Source organism: Eurosta solidaginis, chromosome 5, assembly GCF_040869045.1.
Source record: "Eurosta solidaginis isolate ZX-2024a chromosome 5, ASM4086904v1, whole genome shotgun sequence".
NCBI lineage: Eukaryota > Metazoa > Arthropoda > Insecta > Diptera > Tephritidae > Eurosta > Eurosta solidaginis.
This window is the reverse complement of record NC_090323.1, coordinates 42466408-42493275: the sequence shown is the minus strand read 5'-3', so window position 1 is coordinate 42493275 and position 26868 is coordinate 42466408. Positions and strand designations below refer to the sequence as shown.

At 38.7% G+C, this 26868-nt stretch overlaps 3 protein-coding genes across 11 annotated transcripts in view; 2 read left to right on the top strand and 1 right to left on the bottom strand.

Annotated features, from left to right (window-relative positions):
• Positions 1-6045, bottom strand: part of Frl (formin-like protein) — a 208245-nt gene extending 202200 nt beyond the window's left edge. For 5 of the 9 annotated variants that reach the window (XR_010953490.1, XM_067787702.1, XM_067787708.1 and 2 more), the window contains exons 1-2: positions 5594-6045; positions 1622-2348 (exon numbers count right to left, since the gene is read on the bottom strand). Coding sequence is in view for 8 of the 9 variants with exons in the window: in XM_067787702.1 (XP_067643803.1) it covers positions 1622-1939 (318 nt within the window). In the remaining variant the exon portion in view is untranslated. Of the gene's footprint in view, positions 1-1621; positions 2446-3186; positions 3307-5593 lie in introns of all 9 variants that reach the window. The other 4 variants (XM_067787703.1, XM_067787706.1, XM_067787704.1 and 1 more) reach the window with 4 other exon arrangements.
• A 3916-nt stretch (positions 6046-9961) lies between these two features.
• On the top strand, positions 9962-16638 carry gw (trinucleotide repeat containing adaptor protein gawky). Its single transcript, XM_067792298.1, has 8 exons — positions 9962-10089; positions 10284-10987; positions 11068-12584; positions 12655-13041; positions 13101-13421; positions 13488-13669; positions 16092-16245; positions 16324-16638. The coding sequence occupies exons 2-8, from the start codon at positions 10402-10404 to the stop codon at positions 16534-16536; spliced, it is 3360 nt and encodes a 1119-aa protein (XP_067648399.1). The 5' UTR covers positions 9962-10089; positions 10284-10401; the 3' UTR covers positions 16537-16638.
• A 6110-nt stretch (positions 16639-22748) lies between these two features.
• Positions 22749-24989, top strand: LOC137254548 (uncharacterized). Its single transcript, XM_067792291.1, has 2 exons — positions 22749-23377; positions 23437-24989. The coding sequence occupies exons 1-2, from the start codon at positions 23012-23014 to the stop codon at positions 23704-23706; spliced, it is 636 nt and encodes a 211-aa protein (XP_067648392.1). The 5' UTR covers positions 22749-23011; the 3' UTR covers positions 23707-24989.
• Positions 24990-26868: the final 1879 nt, after the last annotated feature.

Sequence of the window (26868 nt, the reverse complement as noted above, 5' to 3'; positions counted from 1 at the left end):
AGAGGTTACAACCGCTTAGGTGCTCCTCCCATTTCGCCCGCTTGTGTTCATCCACAAGCAATCTGATGAGTTGGTTTATATCCCGGGTCGCCGGGATCGAGCTGTTTTATAAAGTCATGTTCTCTCGCTAAACTTGCGCCCTCCCCCGGGAAGTGGGCAGAATTTCGGGAATTCTGCCGGCTGGAATGAAACGAGCTGAGGCGGATTCAATGACCTTGCGGAAAGCACGCTCCCCTTTGCGGGCATCAGTTTGGATAGGGAGGGCAGCAAAGCGGCTGTCTGTAAAGGATTTGTATTCGTCACACTTTCCTTTTTTAAAGTTAATTAAAGTGCATTTTTCTGCTACGATGAAGTCGGCGGGACGCTCGAGTGAAATAAGTATAGGCAGGTGGTCGGATGCCAATGTTACCATCGGCTGCCAGTTGACGCAGTTTACGAGTTCTGCGCTCACGATTGAAATATCCGGCGAACAGCTTCCTACCATACGTGTGGGGACGTCTCCGTTTATAGTGCAGAACGTCGTTTCTTCTATTTGATCCGCTAACATCTCACCCCTACTGTCCACCCGCAAGTTTGAATGCCAAAGATCGTGATGGGCATTGAAATCGCCTAAGATAATGCGATTGTTTCCAGTGAGTACGCCGCTGATATCAGGGCGGTATCCACTGGGGCAACAGGTGACAGGAGGGATGTAGATGTTGATGATTTCAAGATTTGCATCGCCTGACCGGACAGATAATCCTTGACGTTCTAAGACACTGTCCCTGCGGTCGATGTCGGGATCAAATATATGATATTGCACAGTGTGGTGTACGGTAAACGCGAGGCCGCTTCCATTTCCGCTCTCGCGATCTTTTCTGTGGACATTATACCCAAAACAGGTCTGCAATGCAGATCTTGCTGTGAGTTTAGTCTCTTGAATCGCAGAAATGCGGATGTTGTACCGCTTCGCGAGATTGTCGTGTCTCGAAGTACTCGTAAATCTCGCGAGCTTCTCGACATTCTTACTTAATCTGTATAGACTGTATTTATACACTTGGTTTTTTTTTACTTTTGACTTTTTTGTTGATTATATTGCTTCAATGACATTTAACTCAAAACATAGTTATTATACATATAATTTTGTTCGCAATATTTTATTTTTTAACGAGACATCAAGAACACGTCTTTCCGCGAGATTCTCGAATCTCGAATTACTCGTAAGGCTCGCGAGACTCGAATCTCGAATTATTCGTAAGGCTCGCGAGATTCTCGAATTACTCGTAATACTCGCGATCTTCTCGACTTTCAACTCAGTCACTGCATTGGCAATATTCTATACATTTCGGGGTTTTTTACTTGTGGTTTTGCCAACATTTTGGCTTGTGCTCCAGAAGAAATCGTAAGCTCTATATAAAACAGCCAATAATGAATCGATTAAGTTGAATGTCGAGAAGTGCGAGCCGTACGAGTATTTCGAGATTCGAGAATCTCACGAGGCGACACTCGAGAAATCTCTTTTCGAACATGTTCGAGAAATCGTAAGCTCTAGTATGCATATCTTTTCATAAAAACATACATATATTTTTTTTTTTTCTTATAAGCTACTTAGAACATTAATCAACATTGAAAAGTTACTCACCAAAACTTTTGCGAATCTTCGATCCAATTCATCTGCGGTGGGCATCGGCTGTTGACTGCGGCTACGTACGCTCGGTTGACGTACATGATGATATTGTGAACTTGAGCCGATGTCATAATGTAAATCTTGTTTTTGTAGAAAACCACCACTTGCTGTGGTTATACCATTCTTATGTGTAATTGAATATTGACCATTGCCATGATTATGATCGTGACTGCCGCCGCTGCCATGATGTCCGCCACGGCCGCTACCACCACTGCCGCCTTCCTCTACCAGCACATCATTGGTATTAATGTGACGCGAACTGACGGCACCCATTATAGATGCTAAGCGACTAACGCCCGCCGCACCACCACCACCACCGGGTCCTGGTCCGGAACGGCCACCGGTGCCGCCACTGCTATCCGTCGATGATGATGTAACTGCCCCACCGCCTCCACCACCACCAAGTGCTACGTTCAATGAGGATACAACAGCACCCCACACTGTCGTCTGAACAGTGCGACAGAGTGCGCGTGTCTTCTCGGGGCAACTTGAAAGTTGCTCTTTTAATTCGTTGAACAGATCCAAAATTTAGCGTTTATAAAAATGTGGGGTTATAAAGTTTTTACGGTTTATATGCCACTAAAATGACTCGGCTAAGTTAATGTGCACTTTTTGGACGTAAGTTTTGCTTATGCGTTGTGCTCGATGATGATGTTGTCGTTTATTTGGACGGTTGTTGAAACTGGAAGCCAGTACAATAAACATGTGCCCATTTAATGTGTTGAAATAAGAAGAGTGAGATGAGTTCAGGTTAAATTAAAAATAAAAAGGTTCGGAATCTGAATTAGGAGAGGTGGATCGCTTTCGTTGAAAATTTATATAGTTGCTGGCTTTATTATTAATCTATATGTTTAGCCAATTTTTTAATAACCAATTAAAGTTTTTTTGCTCAAATTATTTTTTTTTATCTCACTGATAATTTTTAACACAATTTCCAATGGCATTTTTTTAGTTTTGACATGCAAAATTAATTTCGAATTTTGTCTTCAATTTGTGTATTGACAAGTGTTGCATAATGAACGGAAATATATTGGGATGGTGGGAAATTAAAAGCTTAGTTAATACAGATTCAGCAGATATTTCAAAATCCATATTTCGAAGCAGTGGAGTACAAGCCGTATAGAACTAAATGAGACCTATTTAAACAGAATATAACTTTATAGATCGAGCTTTGGGTGTATAGAAACCCTTCTGAAAATCAAGTATATGTTTTGGTATAGAACTTTCGTTTTTTTGCCAGTGTTAGTTTCACCGCAGAGAAGTTGTGGTTTTTATGCTCAGACTGCTTATTTCGTAGCTTATTTTCCTTCTTGTAGCAGTGCTTCGCCCTATCAAATAGGTGCGGTCACTTACAAGTTATCATTGATACTCTAACGAGAAATTGCCAGTTTCAACAGAGTTATACCTAAGACAGATGAGTGTTAGAGGCGTTTGTTCCACATTGTAATTGAAAGTATATTTGGTGTCATGTAAAAAGCATACATACACTGCGTATGGCTTAGTTGATTCTGGATAAGTACCTTTTTTACTTTAACCTTTTACAACCTCCAGATCAAAGTTGTGCCAGAGTAAGGCGCGTCTCCTGGGCTCGTATTACGTTTTACGATTCGTGTTCCGTGTGATTTTAAATCACAATTGCTCTGAAATGGTGGATCGGATTAATAACGTATGTAAAGTAAGAACAAAAAGCGTATACCCCAGAGGGTTAGGGGCCTTAGAATATGCCCGTGGCAGGTATGCCTGTCGTAAGAGGTGACTAAAACACCAAATTTATTCAAGAGATTGTGTAGCGCACAACAGAGTGTCCTTATCGCTACAACAACAACGGCATAATTAGATAATTAATTGAGGATCGCACTGCGACCATTGGTCTATTGTGCCCCCACAACAACGGCATAACTTATTATAATTACATGTTTAAAAATAGTTTGAGGGTTGGATAGTTCTCGTTTGAGAAAGGTTTTCAATCACTGATCATAGCACGTAAAACGGGCTCAGCTTTAAACACCTGCGAGCTCGATATAGTATGGTATAACTTAACAATTCAAAATTTCTCCGTGGTACTATACTTCAGTTGTTGGTATTGTTGTAGCAGTGCTTCGCCTCATCCAATAGGCGCGACCGGTCACAAATTGTCATCAATATCCTCTAACGGGAGTCCAAGGAAACTTGCTGTTTCAACAGGGGTGGACCATAATGAGAGCGGTGTTAGAGGCGTTGGTTCCGCGTTACAATTAAAGAGATGGTTGGCGTAATGTGTGGACAAATTGCAAGCAGTGCATATATTTTGTATGTCGGGGTTGATTCTGGATAGGTAAGAGTTTAACCTGTAACAGTGTCCAGATCGAAGTTGAGCTAGAGGGACTCGCGTTTCCCTGGGGAGTGTACGTTCCTGTTCCGCAAGTTTTCGGTACTGTTCTTTGAGTACTGGATTCACCGAGCAAATCCTGGCATAAAGGTCCGACGCCTGTTTGTGGAGTTCACAGAGGACCTGCTTGTGTTTTTTCGCTTCATACGGCTGAGTTCTCAGGTGCCGTATTTCCTCATAATGCTTACAGAGATGACTCCTTAAGCCCCTGGGCGGTGTTGGCTCATCAATCAGATGTCTGTTGGGAAACCCAGGTTTCTGGGTATTCAACAGGACCTGTTTGGTTAGAATCTCATTTCTCTCCCTGGTGGGGAGTATTCTCGACTCATTATGTAGATGGTGTTCTGGGAACATAAGAAGACAATCCGTGGCGCTTCTGAGAGCAGTATTTTGTCAGGCCTGTGACTTCTTCTAGTGAGTAGTTTAGTTAGTAGAGTTTAGGCTTGGCGACCATATAGGGGACGCGTAGCATGCAATCGGCTGGCCAATTGCTTTGTAAGTGGTAATGAGCGCTTCTTTGTCTTTTCCCCAAGTACTGCCAGAAAGAGATTTGAGGATTTTTTTACGGCTATGGATTTTTGGTACAATTGCGGCTGCATGCTCACCAAAATGTAGATCCTGATCAAACGTCACACCAAAGATTTTGGGGTGTAGGACAGTCGGTAGCGTAGTGCCATCGACGTGGATGTTCAAAATGGTCGACATCGGGACGTCCATGTTGTAAATAAGGTCGCGGAGGATTTAGTCGGTGATGCCAGGTTTCGCGAGGCGAAAAAACTGGAGAGATCAAGCAGGTAGCCGTTTATTCTGTTGCAAAGCTCATCGATCTAGACCATTCCAGGTGTAGCAGTAACGTGCCATGGTTTACCGTATTAAAAGCTTTTGGTAGGTCTAGCGCAACGACTACCCACATGTCGTTGTCGTGTTTATAGGTAACCTCAAGTCTGCCTCGTATTCTAGAGAAAACTATCAACAAGGCTGCTGCTTAAAGAGTCGAATACTAAATTCCTTGAAATCAAATTATAGCCATACAACTTTTTCAAACGCGATAACATACAAATTATTTTTTAATTTTACTTGCACAACGTTCATTGCAACAAAAAAATTTTAAAATATTAACCGTATTTCATTTGAAAGAAGAGTAGCAGTACTTCCGTGCTGAAAATTTCTAGTGTTGTTAAGCGAGTACGTAATCTAATAAGAAGAAAATACTTCAAAGATACATAAATCCATATACTCCATAGATACATAACAAGTAGTATTCCCTAGAGTGAAATATCTGTATTCTCTTCCCATCATTGTGCATATGGATGTATGCATGGGCAAACGCCGGCCGTTGCATATACCAACACACAACCAGATAGAGTAGCCAAACGAACTACGAGCACTAAATACATGCACATCCATGCATGCACATTGTATGCAGCGCCTTTGTTGTGTATCTCGCAAAATGCTGTCTGGCTTATTTTTTGTGCTTCTTGATATGCATCAAGTAAAAACGAAGTTAAATTTGTGTAGTAGTTAAGTATGTATATAGGTTTTTATTAATAAGGAATTACCGAATTCGGTGGACCGATGAACTCGCGATTTAACTCACGTACGCAAAAAAAAAACAAAAATATTTTCACAACCACCAATAAATTGTTTTATAGCTACTAAACTAAGCAGAATTATTAATTCACTTTACAGATATTCAAAAATATATTTCGCATCGAATTCGTAATTGTCGTTTTGCTTATTTTGCGTTTCGCATATACACAAACTTTTTCCAATTTGCTCTTATAAAAATTACACATTCACATATACTCCAGACTTTTACCTATACAAATGTTGAAATTTATGCTTATTTCAGCAATTTGCTCTGTTTTATTAGTATAAATTTTAATCAAAAGACGGACGCGTCCCGGCACAAATTTCTATTTAATTTTTTTTTGTTTTATTTCCTTTCTTTCTTTATCCACTCGGCTGGACAATCCGCAACTTAACACTTCAACTTCACCACTCCAAGACAAAACAAAGACTGACAATTAGGATTCAAATTTGTATTTGCAATTGCGTAGAAATGTCAAATTGAATGGAATGTGTGGTGAATTTTAATTGGTTTTGTCAACATATGTGATACCAGAGCGATAAAAAATTTAGTAATTTAAATTTTAATTTCGTGAAATATTCGGCGTGTTCCAATGAAGAGTGAGCCAGATGCAAATAGAAATTTAACATGCAAATGCAACAATAATGTGATTAAATTTGTTGTTGCATTTGTAGTTAAATTTTTATCGGTATCTGGATCACTGCGCATTGGAACACGAGGATTGTATACTAAGGCCCGTTTTTTCAGTAGCTGGTTAAGCTAAGCTTAAACTAAGTTTGCTTAAACTCTAGTCAAATTTAAACTCCAGTTAAACTACTGAGCATGCTTTTTGTGCGGCAACATTGGCTTTTTTATTATCTAGATAATTTGTAGATACGGCAACAGCTGGATTTTGTTTACCCAACAAACATGGAAAAAAATTCTCCAGCGAAATTTATATATATAGTTCTTATTCTATAGTTCTTGTTCTATTGTTGATATCCAACTTCATTCTCCTATCACTATCCAACCTTTGAGAAATTTTGTAAAATTAAGAGTTTTCGATTTTATCTCCAACGTCATTAATATTTTCCAATTAATATCCCTAATTGAGAAATGTACAGTTCTCAAATGAATATTCAACAAGTTTCTCCCGTTGATATCTTACATTGGATATCGAGTTGAGGTGAAGTTGAAAAAAATCTCCAAGGTGGTACCACCAAAGCAAATACCTATTTATTGTGAGAAATAAACACCTAATTGATAGCAGTGATGAAGCGTAAGGAACCAAAAATAAATTATATATGCGGCCGCCGTGGTGTGATGGTAGCGTGCTCCGCCTACCACACCGAAGATCCTTGGTTCACGCCCCGGGCAAAGCAACATCAAAATTTTAGAAACAAGGTGTTTCAATTAGAACCCAAATTTTCTAAGCGGTGTTGCCCCTCGGCAGTGTTTCGCAAGCATTCCGTTTGTATTTCTGCAATGAAAAGCTCTCAGTGAAAAGTCATCTGCCATGCAGATGCCGTTCGGAGTCAGCATAAAACAAATAGGTCTCGTCCGGCCAATTTGTAGAAAAAATTAAAAGGAGCACGACGCAAATTGTAAGAGAAGCTCTGTCTAAAATCTCTTCGGAGGTTAGAGTGACACATTTATTTATTTTTTAAATTATATATATTTCATTTTATTTTCGTGAAAAAACTGTAGTATGGAACCTTAGATTTGAGTCTAGTTAAAGAATCGGAAGTTCTTAATTAATCAACTTAAGTAATAACATTGTTTGCTTTATAAAAAATTTCCTCTTTTGCTGAGTACGATATGATTCTCGAGTTGAGCCACTGTTTCGAAACAACTCTTGAGATTTTCGAAGTAGAAGTTTAAACTCCAGTTAAACTAGAGTTTAACCCCGGAAATCTGTTCGATAACAACAAACTTTGCTGCTCATCTCAGCTTAATTGGCCGAAGTGGCAGGGTTTAACTCCAGTCAACTTTAACTGGAGTTTAAACTCGTACTGCAAAACCAGACATTAGAGGAAGAATTTGAAATAATAACCAACACTTCAAAATTTCAGGTAGCTACAGAAACACGTTCAGCGAATCCTGCGAAAAAAATGTTCCTCGGTAATTTGACGTAAAAAAATAAGTGCATTCAAAATGTTTTCCCTTGACGACTGTGTTCGTGCTGAGAGAGCCTTTTGTATTGAAAATTAAAAAAAACTTTTTCCCCACTTCTTCTGGCAACGCTGACCGACAGCCGGGACCCTTCCACCCTTCCATTTTCTTCGATTTTCTTATTTCCTTTCATTCGTGCCACACAATATTGTCATCCGTTTTTTTAAGCCTACTTCTTTATCACAGTTGCCATTGCTATTGCCACATCTCCTTAGTTTCGACCCATAGTGATAAGAGTTTCACCGGTATTGTATGTATGTACTGTTTAAAAGTTATCGATATTTTTTGATTCATTAATGAGTATCTACAAACCATGAGCTACTCCACAAACGTGAACGTAAATGTCGAAGAAACACCCGCCAGTTGCTTCCCAAGACCGAAAACGTTCAACCTTGCAAGATTTCCTGTGGTGAATTAGTTGTCAAAAGTGAGCTGAAGGTTTAAAATCATTTCAGATACTCTTTTAAGATTAAATATGGCGGATCTGCTTTTTAAAAACCAATGAATTTTTATCAAAATCAATCTGAGTGTGCTTCGGCCAATCCGTAAGCAGAGCGATCCCCAAACTGTGTTGATTAACCACCGGGGTCTTTCTACTTGTTATCGCACACAGGGTTCCATCCACATGTAAAAACTTAGCAACAATTTTCGCATCAGGGTTTGTATGGCGATAGATGTAAAAAAATACGATAGCAATGAGAGAGCTGTAGGAAAATAGTTAGAGAATTTCCCTCTCCAAGCAATTCGCAGCCGAAAGGGGCTTTAGAAAAGGTCACTCTCCATCATGCGACTTCTTTAACATATTATTCTTATTGTGTATGTTTATGTCGAAGGTAGAAACCCAAGAGAAAGTCACTTTTGACAACAAGTGATGGAGAGTTACAGAAGTATTGACTGGCATTTTTTGCTTCGCATTGCCTGTTTGGGTGGTGAAGAAAAAATAACGATTATAATAACAAAACCGAAATAATTGTCCTTAGTTAGGTAAAATTCGTCCCAGGTGGAAAAAATTATCATTTCTCCAACTTTTTCAACGAGACTATGTGCATAAGTGTAGGAAAGCTGCTTTCACTTCACTATAGGGCTAATTAATGGTGACTTATAACCATAAAACCATAACCAGATAAAACAGCTGATCGAATCTACCTTAAGGGCCAATTAATGGCTTATATTGGTATAACCATTTAACCAAAAAAAAATAAATAAATGTAAGGCGCGATAACCTCCGAAGAGATCTAAGGCCGAGCTTCTCTTCCAATTTGCGTCATGCTCCTCTTGATTTTCCCTAAGAATTGGCCGGACGGGACCTACATGTTTTATGCCGATTCCGAACGGCATCTGCAAGGCAGATGAGTTTTCACTGAGAGCTTTTCATGGCAGAAATACACCCGGAGCGCTTGCCAAACACTGCCGAGGGGCGACCCCGCTTAGAAAAATTCTCTTCTAATTTAAAAACCTTATTTCTAAAATTTTGATGTTGCTTTGCCCGGAGTGCGAACCCAGGGCATACGGTGTGGTAGGCGGAGCACACTACCATCACACCACGGTGGCCGCCAATATAACCATAACCAGATAAAACAGCTGCTCGAACCTACCTGATGGAAATCAATGTAATCGATTAACCATAAGCAGATAAAACAGCTGATCGAATCTACCTTAAGGGCCAATTAATGGTGACTTATATCCATATAACCATAACCAGATAAAACAGCTGATCGAACCTACCTTATGGAAATCAATGTAATCGATTAATGTTTCCATACCATAACGCTAACGCTATAACCATACCATAGCCAACCAATTGGTTTTTGGTTTCTTGCCATATCCATAATCTAAAAATATTTGAGTTGGTGAACTTAATAGCTTTTATGACTAAGAGGCTTATTTTTTGTGGAATATTTTTGTAATTTTTTGCTTTTTCTTCAGTTGTATGAAATGTTCACGGTTTGTAGGTTAAGGCACCATTAATCGATCACATTGGAGATGGTCATGGATATGGATATGGGTACGACTATGGCGTTAGGGTTAAAGAAGTTTAATTTGGCCATATCTCGCATGTTCGCGTATACAGGAACCTCTTCACAGTTAAATGCCTTCTCAGCACCATACTTTCAGTTTTTACTCCACCTTAATTGATCGATATCACAACACAATTCTCAACATCGATATTAAATATCGATATATTGATTATTGTACGGATTACACACATACCTAGTCGCCAGCAAAATTTTTTCCAAAAGAAAAATTTTTCTCAAATATCCATTTTGTGTTTTAAATTGTGTTTATAATCTCTAAATGTTTATAAATTACAAAGTAAGTGCAATTTGTAATAAAAGCAAAACAAGTGTGCAGTGTATATCTAGAAAATGGAGGCCGTGGTGAATTGAAAAAATTTTTATTATACATATTCCAATTGCGAATTGGGAACTTTTTGTTGGTGTTTTTTTATACTTTTACACATCATAATTGGTGGTATTTTTATTTTTTTTTTTGTTTTTTATTTTTAGCCTGGACAATGCAACACTAGCGACGGATGAACCAGTAATTACAATATAACTAGTATTATAAGTTAAATAGTGGTGGAAGTTGCACCGAGTGCCACTGGTAGTACTACCTTGATTATCAATGATGGTAGCACTAGCAATACAAAGTAGTGCTGGATTAGTTGGTGGTGGAACATCGGCAGCAGCTGCAAATAATCAACTAGAGCAATTAAATAATATGCGTGAGGTACTATTTTCCCAGGATGGTTGGGGGTGCCAGCACGTTAAACAGGACACCAATTGGGATGTGCCAAGCTCACCGGAGCCCACTAACAAGGATCCAGCTGGTGGACCAATGTGGACGCCTGTTACAATCAATAATGGTACTGAATTATGGGAACTCAATTTGCGCAATGGCGGACAACCGCCAACTCAACCAGTACAAAAAACTCCTTGGGGCCATACACCATCATCGAATTTAGGTGGAACATGGGGTGAAGATGATGATGGTGCAACCAGTAGTAGTGTGTGGACTACATCAACTAATAATCCCCCAGCTGCAGGTGTAGCTGGTGCGACTGGTGTTACATCGGCGGGTGTAAGCGCCAGTAGTTCCGGCAATGCGCCACAATGGGGTCAAAGTGCTGTGGGCGTGGGCGTTGGCGTTAGCGCTGCTGGTAATGCTACTGGATCATCAAATGTTAATCTGGGTGGTGTTTCTGCAGTAGGTGGGTATTGAAAATTCTGCTAAATGCTTATATATATATGAATAATATACATATGACGTATGTATGTATGTATATTCAAGCTGGTGCTGTAGGCGGTGCTGGAGTAAATTTACCTGGTAATGTTAATACTGCGGCAGGAAGTAGTTCTGTTGTTGGAAGTAATTGGGGTGATACACGTGATCTAAATAGTGGTACAATAAATATGCGTGGTATGGACACGCGTGATCCATTGCGCGATCCATTGCGTGGAACGTCAGCGGGTGAAAAACGTGATTTGCGGCTCTTAGATCCGCGTGATACAATACGTGGTGATCCTCGTGGCATTTCTGGACGCTTAAATGGTCAGTCAGAAATGTGGGGACAACATCATAACATTGCACATAACCAAATGCCAACTATGAATAAAATAATGGGACCAGGTACCGGCATGTCTGCCAGTGCTGTAGTTAACACAGGTGGTGTTACTGGTATGGGACCCGGTGGTGTTAACAATATGAATACTGGTGGTGTAAGCGGTAATGCGAATGCTCATTGGGGTGCATCTGCGGTCGCTGGCGGATCAAAAGACATTAGTTCGTTGGTAGGAAAAGTATCTGGATGGGGTGAACCATCTCCACCTGCACAACGACGCAATATAACGAACTATGATGATGGCACATCATTGTGGGGACAACAATCTCGTGGTGTATCTGGTGGTAATGCATCTCATTGGCAAGATATTACAGATCCAATGAATAGAAATTTGACACGCAACATGTTGGGCAGTCAAAATACTACAAACCCGGGTGTAGGACTCGGTAATGTCTCTGGTAACAATTTGGGTAGTCAAGGTGGTGTACTAAGTGCGCCAGTCGTTGGTAGCAATACGAACAATCCTCTTAGTGGTGTTGGTGTTCCTCAGGGAAGGCTTGGCGGTTCGGCAGTTGGCGCTGGTATTGCTGGGGTTAATCAACATAAACCTGATAATAATATGTGGGCACATGCAAATAATCCAAATGTCAGTGCACGAAACACTACTGCTGCTTCTTGGGGTGATGAAATCAACCATAATGCTGGCATTAATTGGATGTTGGATGATAAACCCAATACAAATATTGGCCAAATGGGTGGTAGTGCTGGTGGTGCTGCAAACTCTTGGAACGATCCCTCCGTTTCATGGAATAAAAATCAAAATAAAATGCCTGGTGGCATTGCAAGCGGTTGGGGTACAACAGGTTCCTCAAATGATTGCCCACCTGACTTATCAACCGACTGGAGTGGTCACAGTGGTATTATGAACAAGGCGCCACAAAAAATGAATAATATTAATGTTGGTTTGGGTAACCTAAACACCGATCTAATCAAACAAAGTAAACAGTATCGAATTCTTGTTGAATATGGCTTTAAAAAGGAAGAGGTTGAACGCGCACTAATTAATACTAATATGAACATCGAAGAGGCAGCGGAATTATTACGTGCTAATGCAATGTCTATGGACTGGAGAAGACGTGAAGACAAAACGCTAGGTTCCTTTAGTGAGCATACTAATCCTAGTGGCAGCTTTCCGGGACGCTACCCGCCAACTGGCAATCAGGCCACCAATATGCCATTCCCTCCGGTATATAAATTGCTTATATTAATAAACGTAGCTTGTGTTTGATTGCTCTATTATTGTGTAACATTTCCAGAATATTATGAATCAACATATAAGTGGTAACACTGTTGGCGCGAGCAGTAATAACTCTAATCTAGCAGCGCTCAATTCCATGCAACCACCAAACCCAGTGCAAAAGTATCTGAATCCAACACAACAACACAATATGACAAGCGGGCATCAGAATATGAATCCTGCAGCGTTAGCATTTGGTCAGGGACTTGACGGCAATAGTGTTACAGCAGCTGTTAATGCAGCTACTAATAGCAACAATCAACAGCCATCTGCACAGCAGCTACGCCTTCTTGTACAGCAAATTCAATTAGCTGTACAAAGTGGATATTTGTCTAGCCAAATTTTATCAGAGCCTTTGTCATCATCAATGCTTGTACTTTTATCTCAATTATTAACTAATATAAAGGTAAAATGAAAAAGTATTTATACTGTAGAATTTAATGTAATTCAAAAAACTTATTATAGCATCTGCAAGCAGCACAACAGTCTTTGGTTCGTGGTGGTAACAATGCCAATACTAATGCTCAGATAAATTATGCCATTTCCAAATATAAGCAACAAATTCAAAATTTACAAACACAAATAAATGCACAACAAGCGTTCATGAAGCAAAAGCAACAACAACAACAACACCAGCAACAGCAGCAGCAGCCTATGCCACAAAATATGCAGCAACAGCATCCTGCATCACATGCCAACAATTTAAGTAACTTAGATTATATGAGAGGACAGCATGATGCAATTAATGCTTTACAGAGCAATTTCTCAGAAATGAACTTAACCAAGGTAAATGTATTTTTTTTATGTGTCAGAGCTTTTAATCTAATATTCGTATGTGTTAAAAAATTACAGCCCAGTGGTTATCCAGGCGCTCCTACTTCACAGTCAAAACTTATAAATCATTGGAAACTTCCAGAAAAGGATTTAACGTCTGACAGCACAGATTTCTCTCGGGCACCAGGTGCCACCACTAAACAAAATCTATCAAATACTCCTTCAAATACAATGGGACTTTTGGGTCTTCAAAATGATGGGTATGTTTTTATACAAATTTCAATCTTGATAATAGCTATGCTTTCTATTACTAATGGCGTTTTCTTTTCTGAAAATGTTACCCTGTGTTTATTTTGCGCAGAGTATGCAAAGAAACAAAGATATGTCTAAACATTTTCTAGTGATTACACAAACTTTTAAAATGTTTCCCGTGAGTAACAAAGAACCATTACTGGAAATTCCTGGAATAATACCTGAATATCCCCAAAACAGTCCACCAAAGATGTATTATATTGAAGTGATTTATAAAGAACCTTGCCAAAGAATGCCGAACTTGAATTATACAATTATTGGGAAAAATCTTAGAAATTATTCAAAAGCAGTTGCGAAATATTCTTCTATAATCATGCCACCATCCCTAAAACAACGTCAAAATCCTTTCAAAGTAATCATGATAAGAAATCAATTTCGAAAATGTCCTTAAAAAGTATCGAAAAGAACGCAAGTTGATTTTGAAAACCAAATGATCCCAAATGATGCTATAAAACTATACGGCAAATAAATCTTATTATTCTGGGTATTGTGCCTTCATTTTTTATTTAAACTAAACACATTATTTTCATTTTCAGCCTATATAACAAGTATTATAAGGGTCAAAAGCAGATCTTCGAAAAAATTAAATGTAATAAATTTCACATGTACACAAAAAAAAAAAACAAAAAATGTGCAGAACAAGTTTGTACTTCAACACGCTGAATCCGAACCCACTGGAATAGTTTGTTTTGTTGATTTTCCGAAAATCGACACTAATGATGACACAAACCGGTTTGTCTCGAAACCTAATTTGACAAGGGATGGCGAAAATCGTTGCAATATACACCACTGGCATAGCTTAATCGCAAATAATTTAAATTTTTTAAGGTTAGGGCCGAACAAAAGAGTTTTTTTACTCTTTATTTATGAATAAAAACTCTTTGGCCGGAAGACCTACATATGTTGCATTTCGATATTCGCGATTTGTATGTGCATCTGTGTAATTTATCGCTTTTATTTTCTGTGAAGAATATTTTTTTGACCCTTTATAAAACCTGTTGTATAATTTGACTTTAAAAATTTTAAAACACAACTTTTAAAATATATAGGAGCTAATAGTTATTTGCGTGTGTTATGCTTCAAAAAGTAGATTTGGTTCAATACGGCATAACACAAAAAAAAAAAACATCCAGAAAATTCGAAATGATTCCGAAATTGCTGCAAGAAGAGTGTGCGAACGACCGCGAGTTGAAAAGTGAAGCGAGGCGCTTCTACAGCCCCAGCGGGTTAGGGGATCAGAATATACCCGCGGTAGGTATGCCTGTCGTAAGAGGCGACTAAAATACCAGATTCAAGGGGTTGTTTAACGCTACCCTTCAGGTTGCCAGCGCAATATTTAGCTTCTCCGAACCCAATTGTCAAACTCGCCTATCCGCGGCGAATCCTGTTTCACAAACAGACGAGGCTCTGGCGACCACAAGCTCCTCATGGAACTTGGGGGTGGGGAGGGGGGAATGGCCTGAAGGTTTAATGTGGCCACATAAATCGTTCCCGAGATGGTCGGGCTAGCACCTTAATGGTGCTGTGGTACCGGAGCGTACCGGATCTTTATCCGGCAAAGGACCATCACATCGATAACACTCCCCAAAGCCTTCGGGGAGCAACCTTATCGCTACAACAACAACAACAACAACAACAACAAGCGCCTCTACAGGAAGGAAAAATCAGAGGCAGAAAGGCGTGAGTGCGAGAAGCTTAAGCGGCTACGCACCACCAGGATTAATGTCCGTAAATTTACTAAAAAAATCGGTCTTACGAGTGCATGCCTGACGATTGGATTCTTTCTTTGTGTGTTCTTTGCCCAATCAACAGGAAGAGGAATCCTACAAAATTCGCCAACTATCGCTTAATTAGCCTTCAGTATTGTGCGAAAGATTGAGGCCCACCCTGAATCGGCTGATTGCACTTCATCAGTGTGGCTCAGGCTTGGTAAATTTACCATCGACCAGACTCACTAGATATTCACTACGCCAAATATTTGAAAAAAAAACCCTCGGAAAAAGATTTGACAAACATCACCTAAAACAGTTTCGCCTTCGTTCTATCACGTATCCAAATAACGGTTTCGGTTATGGAAAATGAAACGGGTTTAAAAGGTTAAGGTTGACATAATGAAAGAAACTGAGCATATTATTATAGTTAGATAAATAGCTATAATTCGTCTTTCTGAAGATGAGAAGCAAAACATGCCCACACATTTTTAAATGATCAGCAAATGCCAACACTTCGCTTTAATTTGCAGTTTTTTTGTGCTTTGCTTTATATATACTAGAGCAGAAATATTTGATGTTGTTTGTTTGCTTACTCTGACTTTAAGTACATACACACTACTACACACGTACTAAGTATTGATACTCTAATATATTCTAGTACTTGGTCGTCGACTGCACGAGGATTGGGAGGTGACGGTTGGCCGGACTCATCCACTGAAACTGAGAATAAAGACTGGTCTCTTGCACAACATATACCTGCTGTGACTTACACTGATTTAGTCCCAGAGTTTGAACCAGGAAAACCATGGCAGGTTTGTAACTTAATAAAAAGTTATTACTTTTTAAATATATATATACATACAAATATTTGGTTTTTGTTAATGTTTAAGGGCGCTCATCTCAAAAGTATAGAAGACGATCCAACTATAACTCCTGGCAGTGTAGCTCGTTCTACGTTGTCCATTAATTCGACGCCAAAAGAAACAACTGACATATTTACGAATCCCAGCAAAAGTTCTCCGACTGATTTAACACCGCTAAGTTTGTCTTCATCCATTTGGAGCTTTAATCCATCATCATGCAATCAAAACTTTCAAATGTAAAGCTTCTAATGAAACAAAAATTATGTATTTGAAAACATCGTAGCAGTAACCTATGGCTTTAAATGGGTATTTCATGAATAAACTGCGTTATAATGACCTTAAGGTTTGTGTAGGTTTTAGATTGGTATGCAAAAACAAGTACACTCGGTTGGGCCACGGAGGCTAATGCTTGAGGTAAGTCAGTTTTTGATTTTTTCTTAACAGAGTCTTTATGTTTTTCTAAGCGGCGGATGGCCCAACTGGCTAGACGCTTGCTCTGGTCAGATGCACTAAACGACACTTTATTAATTCCAAGAGTAACAAACTGCACGCAACTTTGGGTTGTATCTACAGAAATTGAAATTGGAGAGGTAAGCGGAACAGCTTATACCAAAAAGTGGGGAATGGTTGTTGTGGTTGTAGCGATAAGGACACTCCCCGAAGGCCCTGAGAGTGTTATCGATGTTGATGGTCCTTTGCCGGATGCAGATCCGGTACGTTCCGGTAAGAAGCACTATTAAAGTACTAGCCCGACCATCTCGGGAACGATTTGGTATGACCACATGAAACCTTCTAGGCCATTTCGCCATACCACCCCTAGATACATGATGAACTTGGGGTCGCCAGAGCATCACCTACCCGTGGCAAATCCTGTTTCATTAACAGCCGAGGCTCTGGCGACCCCGAACTCCTCATGTATCTAGGGGGTGGGAGGACGGTATGGCCTTGAATGTCGCATGTGGTCATAACAAATCCTTCCTGAGATTTTCGGGATTGGTACTGGAACGTACCGGATCTGCATCGGCCGAAGGACCATCAACATCGATAACACTCCCCAAGGCCTTCGGGGAGTGTCCTTATTGCTACAAAAACAACAACACGAAGAACGTGGATGAAAGAAAGCTCTTCCTACCTTGAGCGGAACGGCTTAATAGATTAACTCCCGAATAGACAAAGCAAAATTAGTGAAAGTGCAAATTTAAAAACCCACACTTACTGAATCTAGAAGGGGAGAAACAACGTTTCGAGAAGTACATCGCCACTCTGCACATATCCCAGTTGTGGTCACATTTGATGACGAGCTTTAGGTCAACTGATTCGATGATTAAGCAAATGAAGAAGTGGAGCAACGCCAAAGACGCAATATATTATGTAGCAATACGTTGCCCTGCTTAGTGAGGACGCGACGGATGGTGTAAGTGTAAAAACGCTCCCCAAAGACTTTAGAGAGCTTAATCGTGTGCTAGCGAGACTCGGGAACGATTAGATATGGCAACGTTGAATCTTCTAGGCCATCTAATCTTCTTCCGTTAGAAGGTCGGGATCGGCGCCACACAACCCCTTGAATCCGCTATACTGGAACAACAGTCCTCGCAGTGGTTAATATCTATGCATTGCTATACCTTGAACCGGCTGTCGTCTAATATTACACTTGCTATATTTTGTGCTTACAACTTCCCAGGCGAATTTAGTACCAGGTGTTCTTAACCCAACAGATGTCTGCTTCTTTATGATTATTTTCAATACAACGACTTGGTACAACAAGTTGTCAGTTGAGCGAAATCAGAACGATTTTTTTTGACATTCTTCAGCGCGGCGAATCGAGCTGAATTCGTTTTGCCAAAACCAAGGCGAATTCAATACCAGTTGTTATCCCAACAGCTGATTGCTTCTTCTTGATAATTTTCCATACAACGCCTTGTACAATAATATTTCAGTTAATTGAAATCAATGAAAATTTTCTTTTGACTTGACATTCTTCTGCACGGCGAATTGGTTGAATTCGCTTTTCCACTACCGGTATGGATTCGCCTTTGTTTTGCCAAAACGTAGAATCCTCATCAAGGCGAATCCATACCAGGTGGTGGCAACGCGAATTCAACCAATTCGCCGTACAGAAGAATGTCAAGTCAAAAGAAAATTTTCTTTGATTTCGATTAACTGGCAGTTGCAGTACAAGGCGTTGTATGGAAAATTATCAAGAAGAAGCAATCAGCAGTTCGGATAATTTTTTTTTCCTGTTTTGGGAATTGAATCTTTCAATTCCAATAAATGGCAAGAGGACTTTTAAATTGTCTCTTAAATCGCCAGGTTAACAAACGTATAAGGGTAATATACAAACGTATAAGGGTAATATATGTCGCACAGTAAAAACCCGTAGCACAAATTTTTTCCTTGTACTTATTAAATATATGACTTTTTGCCATGTGCTTTATCAAGATTTGTAAATCTTCATGAATTATATTTTTATGTCGGTACTATCATTTCTTTTAGGTAATTCCCAGTGATGACTTGTTTTCTTTATACCAGGTACAAACACACACCAAATTGGCAATTTATACCATTTGGGCAATTTATTACGCAATTTATCATATAATAAATTGTAATAACAAATTGCCAATTTAAAAAAAATTACGTTATGAATTGTTTCAAACTGCAAATACAACCTTGTAAAGTGTGTTTATTGAGTAGATTTAAACGTCAGTTGCGCATGCCTCAACTACATGGTTGGCTCATCTCATCAGCTTATATTATTTTTTTAATTTCACTGGAGTAGGAATTGTCAAAAGAGGATGGCAAACTCAAAATGAAACTAAAACATTGAACACATTTTCTTACAACACACAAAAATTTCAAAGTTTTATGTTTTCATTCCATTCCATTCGCCTAATTTCAACACGCACATTTTGACATTCTGAACAAAGGTATGTTGTTGCTGTAGAGATGAGCCGACCGGCTATCAAATTACTATTGTGTAAGCTAAATTGAGTTGTATGAACACCACTCAATTTAAATTGAAATTGCCTCAATTTATTTTTCTGTTTGAACATAGTAGATTATTAAATTTTTAATTGTAATTTCAATTGTAGACTTATTTTTGTAGATGCCCTGCAAAAATTGTTGGATTACGTGTTCCATTTTCTTCATGTTGGAGTACTCTAACAATACTCCTTTGCAATGCGTTTGCGGACCACCATCAGCCGATCATTGCTCGTTTTTTAACGACCGTGATCACGACACGATGACGATCGAACAGAGTTGCCAAAAGTAAAATATTGCATACAAATAACTGATAATAAAATTTTACTCTGGCAACTCTGATAAAATGCAACCGCGCACTGGTTTTATCTATACATACTATAGTATAGAAAAATATTAATTTCTTTATTCACGAAAATGCTAAATAAAATAAGAATATTCGTAGTAAAAAATATAAAAGTTGTATTGCCCCTCTTCATTTACTTTCATTTTAAATTAAATTCACTCCGATAATTCTTTCCGACACAATTCCTCTTTAGTAATTTGGCATATGCTCCTCTGGGGGTGCTCCATGGAGCACTACAGTGAAAGTACTTTGGAAAGTACTCTCACGTATGTACTCTATGGAATACCGCAAACAAAGCGAGAGTGGGATCACCTACTCCTCTCCTAGGACATCGCAATGTTAATTAGAGCACATTTTTTGTATGAATACAGATTAGTTTTGGAATACTCCCATACTCCCAAAGGAGTATTCCTTACATTATTTATGGAGTACTCGCGTTTTTTGAAGGGTAGGTAAAAGGTGTGACATATGATACACCCCGCGATATTGCTGAAGCATTGAACTCCTTCTTTATAGATAGCATTGGTGATATAAACAGGGAAATTGAAGTTGTTCAGAGTCAGAACGACTTCCAATTTACAACTAGGTCATGTTTAAAATTCGAAGAAATTACGGTTGAGGATGTTATACGTATAGCAAAAAGGTTCAAAAATAAAACTGGGGGGAAAATTTACTTTCAGAAGGCGTAATTAAAGATTCGGTATCGTACGTGGGTTTCTTCTATGCAACCGCTATAAACAAATCCATGACTACTGGAATAGTGCCAGACATGTGGAAAAGTTCGACAATAGTACCAATTAGGAAAGTAGAAGATTCAATAATGGCAGAAGAACTAAGGCCGATAAATACATTGCCGAACATCGAAAAAATTCTGGAAATTGTAATAAAAAATCAACTGCTTAATTACTTAGAAAATAATAAAATCCTTATAAAGGAACAATCCGGTTTCCGAGAAAGGCACTCTTGCGAGACGGCGTTAAATTACGTCATATATAGCTGGAAGGAAGAGCTGAGCCTAAAAAAACATATAGTAGCAGTTTTCATTGACCTGAAAAGAGCGTTCGAAACAATTGATAGGAATATAATGTTCGATAAACTACAAAAAATTGGTATTAGGGAAAATGAATTGCAGTGGTTTAGAAGCTTCTTATCAGACCGGAAACAAAGAACAACCATCGAGTTTACATAAACGACATATCATCAGCACTGAAATATAGTAAAGTCAGGTTGTTTACAGATGATGCGCTACTTGAAGTAAATGAAACGGACATTTCAATAGCAAGGAGCAAAATGCAAGAAGATTTGAACTCATTGTATAGACGGCTTTGCACTAATAAACTCAAGCTTAACGTTAACAAAACTAAGTTCATGGTTTTATCTAGGACGACCAATAGAGAATCACTTAATTTTGATCTAAAAATAATGAATACGAGCATTGAGGACGTCAAAATATTTAAGTACTTAGGGATCCTGATTGACAATAAACTGAGGTTTACAGATCATATTGATTATATTGTTGCCAAAATGGGCAAAAAAATTGGATTTTGGAAGAGATCGTGTAAACCTATTAGTAAGAAATATAAGTTGAAAGTTTATAGATCCATCATAGAACCGCACTTCTTATATTGCCCTACAATATTCTTTATTGCCAATGAAACACAAGTAGACAGGTTACAAATTATGCAAAACAAAGCTATGAGATTTATATTGAAAGTGAGGTACGACACTTCCATAAAGAGTATGCTTGATGCACTAAACTGGCTGAGCGTGAAACAGTTGATATTTTACCATAGTATGAAATGTGTATTTTATATCAAGCATGGTAAATTACCAGCCTACCTAAGTGAAAAACTTGTTTATGTGAATGAAACCCATTCTTACATAATCAGGGGAAATAATAATTTTAGATTACATCTTCTCAAAACAGAAATGGACAAGCAAAATATATTTTACAAAGGCCTGAAATGTTTTAATGAACTACCTAATCATGTTAAAAATTGTGAAAACTTAAACACCTTCAAAAAAAAATTATTAGAATATTGCAAAACCCTTCCAATAAGATAAAATATTTTGTATCTGTATTTCATGTTACTGATCGTACACGGCAATCCAAATAGACACAGAGGAACCTTATGCATCAGGTCAAATACATATATTGCTCGCAATCAGATTAGGAAATAATTCCTGAAAATATCGTCCCAGACAAACAGTTGGAGTGTTCATGTGAATCACGTATATTCCTACAACAATGATATTATATTTAATTATGTTTACATAAAAGCTGGTACAGGGAGGATTGGAAACACGTCCTTTCCAACCGTCCGATAAGAGTGGCTTATTCTTAACCCAGCGGGTCAGGGGGTTAGAATATACCCGCGGTAGGTATGCCTGTCGTAAGAGGCGACTAAAATACCGGATTGGCCTGAAGGTTTAATGTGGCCATATAAATCGTTCCCGAGATGGTCGGGCCAGCACCTTAATGATGCTGTGTTACCGGAGCGTACCGGATCTGTAAACGGCAAAGGACCATCACATCGATCACTCCCTAAACCTTCGGGGAGCAACCGTATCGCTACAACAACAACAACAACAGTGGCTTATTCTGCTGAGCTGCTAGCTTTTGGGTTGACCGGAATCAAATGCATTCCGACAGCATAAATAATAAAACTGGGTAATCATACGTCTTGGAGTAGGGCAGGATTGAGAACACGTCCCTCCAACCTCCCAATGATATGACTCCAAGACTCGCCCGTTGGGACCACCAGTTCCCGTGCTGATCGGAATCTCATGCATTCCGACACCCCAAACGCTAGAAATCCTATTATTATTAAAATGTATTTAAAAATTTGTAATAATCTAAGTTTTAGGCTTAAAACGCCGTAATAATAAATAAATAATAATAATACCCATTTAAGCGCCATAACATTATTTATGGAGTACTCGCGTTTTTTGAAGGGTAGGTACCCATCTAACGCCATACGCCTATTCTCTGAGATCCACTAAATATATATAGACACACAATCCACAAATTTTATATTTTCCGGTGGCATCATTGAATTACGCCCAATGAAAAGTGAAATTCTGGCAAGGCCAGTAAAGTGCAACCCTGGGTAGTTCACAATAATGATTTTCTTCATTTTGTATATTCGGCAGTGAGGTTAAAACAAAAAATTAATAAACAAAAATAATACAGACAAGCGCTCATTTTAAATAAATAAGGAGGATAAATGAGACTAAAAGCAAATATCTAAAAAATTTAATTCAATTTTTCATTAAAATTTGGCATTGTTTTTTCCTCATTCCTTCATTACACATTCGTGAATGTAGTTTTTCTAAAAACAAAAAGAAGGTAGAACATTTCAAATTAACAAAATAAATAACAACAGAAAAATGTCGCGGAATTATGCATCCCCTTACGCCAAGCAATTGCCCCAATATCCCTCACAGTCGGAGGATTACATATCATTGGAAATAGGCGGCCCAGGCAAATGTTCAACGCCAGCGCGCCCCCAATACACCAACCGCCTTAATAGCAAAGGAACAGGAGGAGGTAACAGTTATTATCAAAATAGACAGCAACGAGGACATGGGAGCCATCAAAAACAACAAAATCGATTTTCAGGCAACTGTCAAAATAATCGCAACAGTACCGGAGGTTTTGCAGGAGGAGAGTGGCAGCAACAGACACCACGTAGCAGCGGTGTGAATGAATGGCAGAGACGTGGTGGTGGTGGCGGTTATAGGCAGCGAAATAATGTAAGTAATTCATTAACTTATTAACATACTTTATTAACTTCTTAGTTTTGCTTTTCTAGCGACAATCCTTCAATAGCAAAGTATGTGATATATCATCTTATGTGCATCCATCTATGCTTGAAGATCCGTGGAAAGATTTGAACGAACGACGTGATGCAATAAAACGTAGCGAGATTAATTTAAATACATTCACGAAAGAGAATAAAGAAATTGATGAAGACGATGCGGCGTCCAGCGCTAACGAGGGCAGTTGCAGTGATGGCAATGATGATAAAGAAAGCGAGATGTGTGCTGTTTCAGCAGAAAATAATGAAGCAACTAGTCCGTAATAAAAAAAGCTGCGAATCTTGATAAATGTATGCAATAGCTCATGTAGTTGGTAATGTTTACCAAACAAAATAAGAGATTTTATCCAAACTCAGCAATGACGTACTAGTTACATCGATAAATTAGTAATTTAGTATAATCAAACTGTACTTTTAATTAGAAAAAATAATCATTGAGCTCAGTTTTCATAAAATACTTTAACACAAATTAGCTCAAATGTTTCATATTTCCAGGCACTTGTTTGAATACGATGTACATTTAAATATACTACTTTAAAAATATGAATTAGATTATTGAGTTTAAATTTGATTCGAGGCAAAATTCTTGCGTTTGGTACATTTGAAAATAAGAATTTTAAACATGCAAATATTGTGGTTAGTACTAAATTGTATAATGATAAGGAAAAGAGCTGTAAAATATGTATGTCTTAAATAAAACAAATCTGTATATACTTAAGTGAAAGCTTGAAAATTTTTGTCGACTAAAATAGGATTGCAAATTGTTGAGTCCAGGGTGTAGATTCTTCATTGACTGTCCGTTTGAATTCAATCATTTTAAACCCGGTGAACGGATTTGGATGCATTTTGACAGACAGATATAAAGTAGTCTATAATAATCTTCATGGCAGAAGTAAACACGGAGTGTCGGAATTGTTTTATGTATGTTTTCGGATCACATCGGGCTCGTCGTGCTATTTCGTAACTATTTGGAGTTCATATCGGGACTATCTCCGGATCATTTTGAGATAATTTGTTGTTGTAGCGATAAGGACACTCACCGAAGGTTTTGGGGACTGTTATCGATGTTGATGGCCCTTTGCCGAATGCAGATCCGGTACGTTCCGGTAAAAGGCACCATTCAGATACTAGCCCTACCATCTCTAGAACGATTTAGTATGACCACATGAACCTTCTAACCCGTCCCGCCTTCCCACTCCCTACATCCATGAGGAGCTTGGGGTTGCCAGAACCTCGGCTGTTAAAGAAACAAGATTCGCCACGGGTAGGTGAGGTTGAGAATTGGGTTGGGGAAGCTATAAATTGCGCTGGTAAACCCTTGAATGGGTTGCGCTACAAAACCTCTGGAATCAATTTGGTGTTTTAGTCGCCTCTTACGAGCATACCTAAAATAAATAAAAATAAAAGATCTAAGGCCGAGCTTCTCTTCCAATTTGTATATGTATGTATATGTTTATTAAGTCTATGATCGAAAAGAACCTTACAGACTAGATACAAATGAATAGAAAGATATAAAAACTATATAGTCAAACTTATATATGTAATTACCGTGTAAATAATAAAAAAGAAAAAAGATAACAATGAGATGAATAAATAATAAAAATAAATTACAGCCACAAATCCAGAGAAGACTTGAACGTACTTCTCGACAAAGAGAAATCAAGAAGGAAACTCCCTGAGAGTCTATTAAATACGGTAAGTGCGCGGAAAATCGGGTAAACATGCAATAGTTAGCTCTACCGACACGCAAGTAAAAGGGCAAAAAAGTACGAAGGCACCTATTAGGTACATTAAAATTAACTTTAGCTAGAAGAGCTGAACAATCCAAAGAGCCAGTGATGAGATCATAAACAAACATTAGTAGATGCGCAGTTCTCCGGATTTCAAGAGACTGGAGATTGATAAGTATGCATCGCTAGTAATAGGATGGGGTTGGGTCGTCAAAGTTAATAGAAATTAAGCAAAATCTAATGAATTTTCTTTGAACCCTCTCTATTCTGGCAGAGTGGCCACTATAGATAGGATTCCAGACAACTGAGGCGTATTCTAATTTTGAGCGAACTAAAGAGATAAAAAATGCCTTCCTCGTATAGGGATCCTTAAAGTCTTTTGCATATCTGCGAAGGAAGGCAAGGTTTCTGTAAGCCCTCGGAAGGACATAACAGCTATGACTAACGAAGGAGAAAGAGGTGTCGAAGACAACACCTAGATCAATAAACTTCTTTGACAGAAGCCAGTGGAACACCTGAAATACCGTAGGGTGTGGTATGCAGGGTAGACGACTTGGAAAAAGACATTTGAAAGCATTTTTTGACATTTAAGTAGAGACTATTGGCATTACACCAAGAAACAAGATTATTTAAATCATTTTGTAGGAGCACTGCATCTGACGGGCCAATAATTCTACGAAAAATCTTAAGATCGTCTGCATATAAAAGGAAATCAGACGAATTAAAGCAGGAACCAATGTCATTAATAAAGAGCACAAATAAAAGAGGACCAAGAATGCTACCCTGAGGTACCCCAGATGTTGCCAAGAAAGGTTGGGACTTACAGTCTTCAATTTCGACGCACAAGGACCTATTCGACAAATAAGATTTTAACCATGATAGGAAAACAGAGTGAAATTCAATGCATTCCAGTTTAAATAATAAGATTTTATGAGATACTTTATCGAAAGTCTTCGTGAAATCGGTGCTCCTCTTGATTTTCCCTACAAATTGGCCGGACGGGACCTACATGTTTTATGCCGACTCCGAACGGCATCTGCAAGGCAGATGAGTTTTCACTGAGAGCTTTTCATAGCAGAAATACACCCGGAGCGCTTGCCAAACACTGCCGAGGGGCGACCCCGCTTAGAAAATTCTTCTAATTTAAAAACCTTATTTCTAAAATTTTGATGTTGCTTCGCCCGGGGTGCGAACCCAGGGCATACGGTGTGGTAGGCGGAGCACGCTACCATCACACCACGGTGGCCGCCTACGAGCATACCTGCCGCGGGTATATTCTAAGCCCCATAACCCGCTGGTGGAGATAATTACGCGAATACCTTCCGATCATATCAGTGTGTTTTCGTGTTCATTGTAGGACTATTTCGTGGTTGTGTTCCGGATTTCATACGCGGCTTATTTTAGAGATTGTATTCAGGATTATTTGAGGTCTATTTCGTATCCGTTTCGATATGAAGTGATTTCGGGAGTAATTCGTTAAAATTTTTGATGTTTCCGAGGTAATTTCGGACTATTGGCAGTTTCCACAATTTCGGAATTGATTTGGGGCTAGTTCAAGATAGTTTTGAGTTGCATGATCCTGGAACTATTTCAGAATTGTTTAAATTTTTATATTAGGGTCACTTCGGGACAGTTCATACTTGTTCTAAGGATTATTTAAGTATCATTACAGGACCATTATCGTATCAGCATACCA

Coding starts and splice junctions, on each gene's coding strand:
- gw (XM_067792298.1), top strand. CDS start 10,402: ATGATGGTAGCACTAGCAATACAAAGTAGTGCTGGATTAGTTGGTGGT. Junction 10,988..11,067: donor GGGTGGTGTTTCTGCAGTAG/GTGGGTATTGAA, acceptor TGTATATTCAAG/CTGGTGCTGTAGGCGGTGCT. Junction 13,042..13,100: donor AATTATTAACTAATATAAAG/GTAAAATGAAAA, acceptor AACTTATTATAG/CATCTGCAAGCAGCACAACA.
- LOC137254548 (XM_067792291.1), top strand. CDS start 23,012: ATGTCGCGGAATTATGCATCCCCTTACGCCAAGCAATTGCCCCAATAT. Junction 23,378..23,436: donor GTTATAGGCAGCGAAATAAT/GTAAGTAATTCA, acceptor TTGCTTTTCTAG/CGACAATCCTTCAATAGCAA.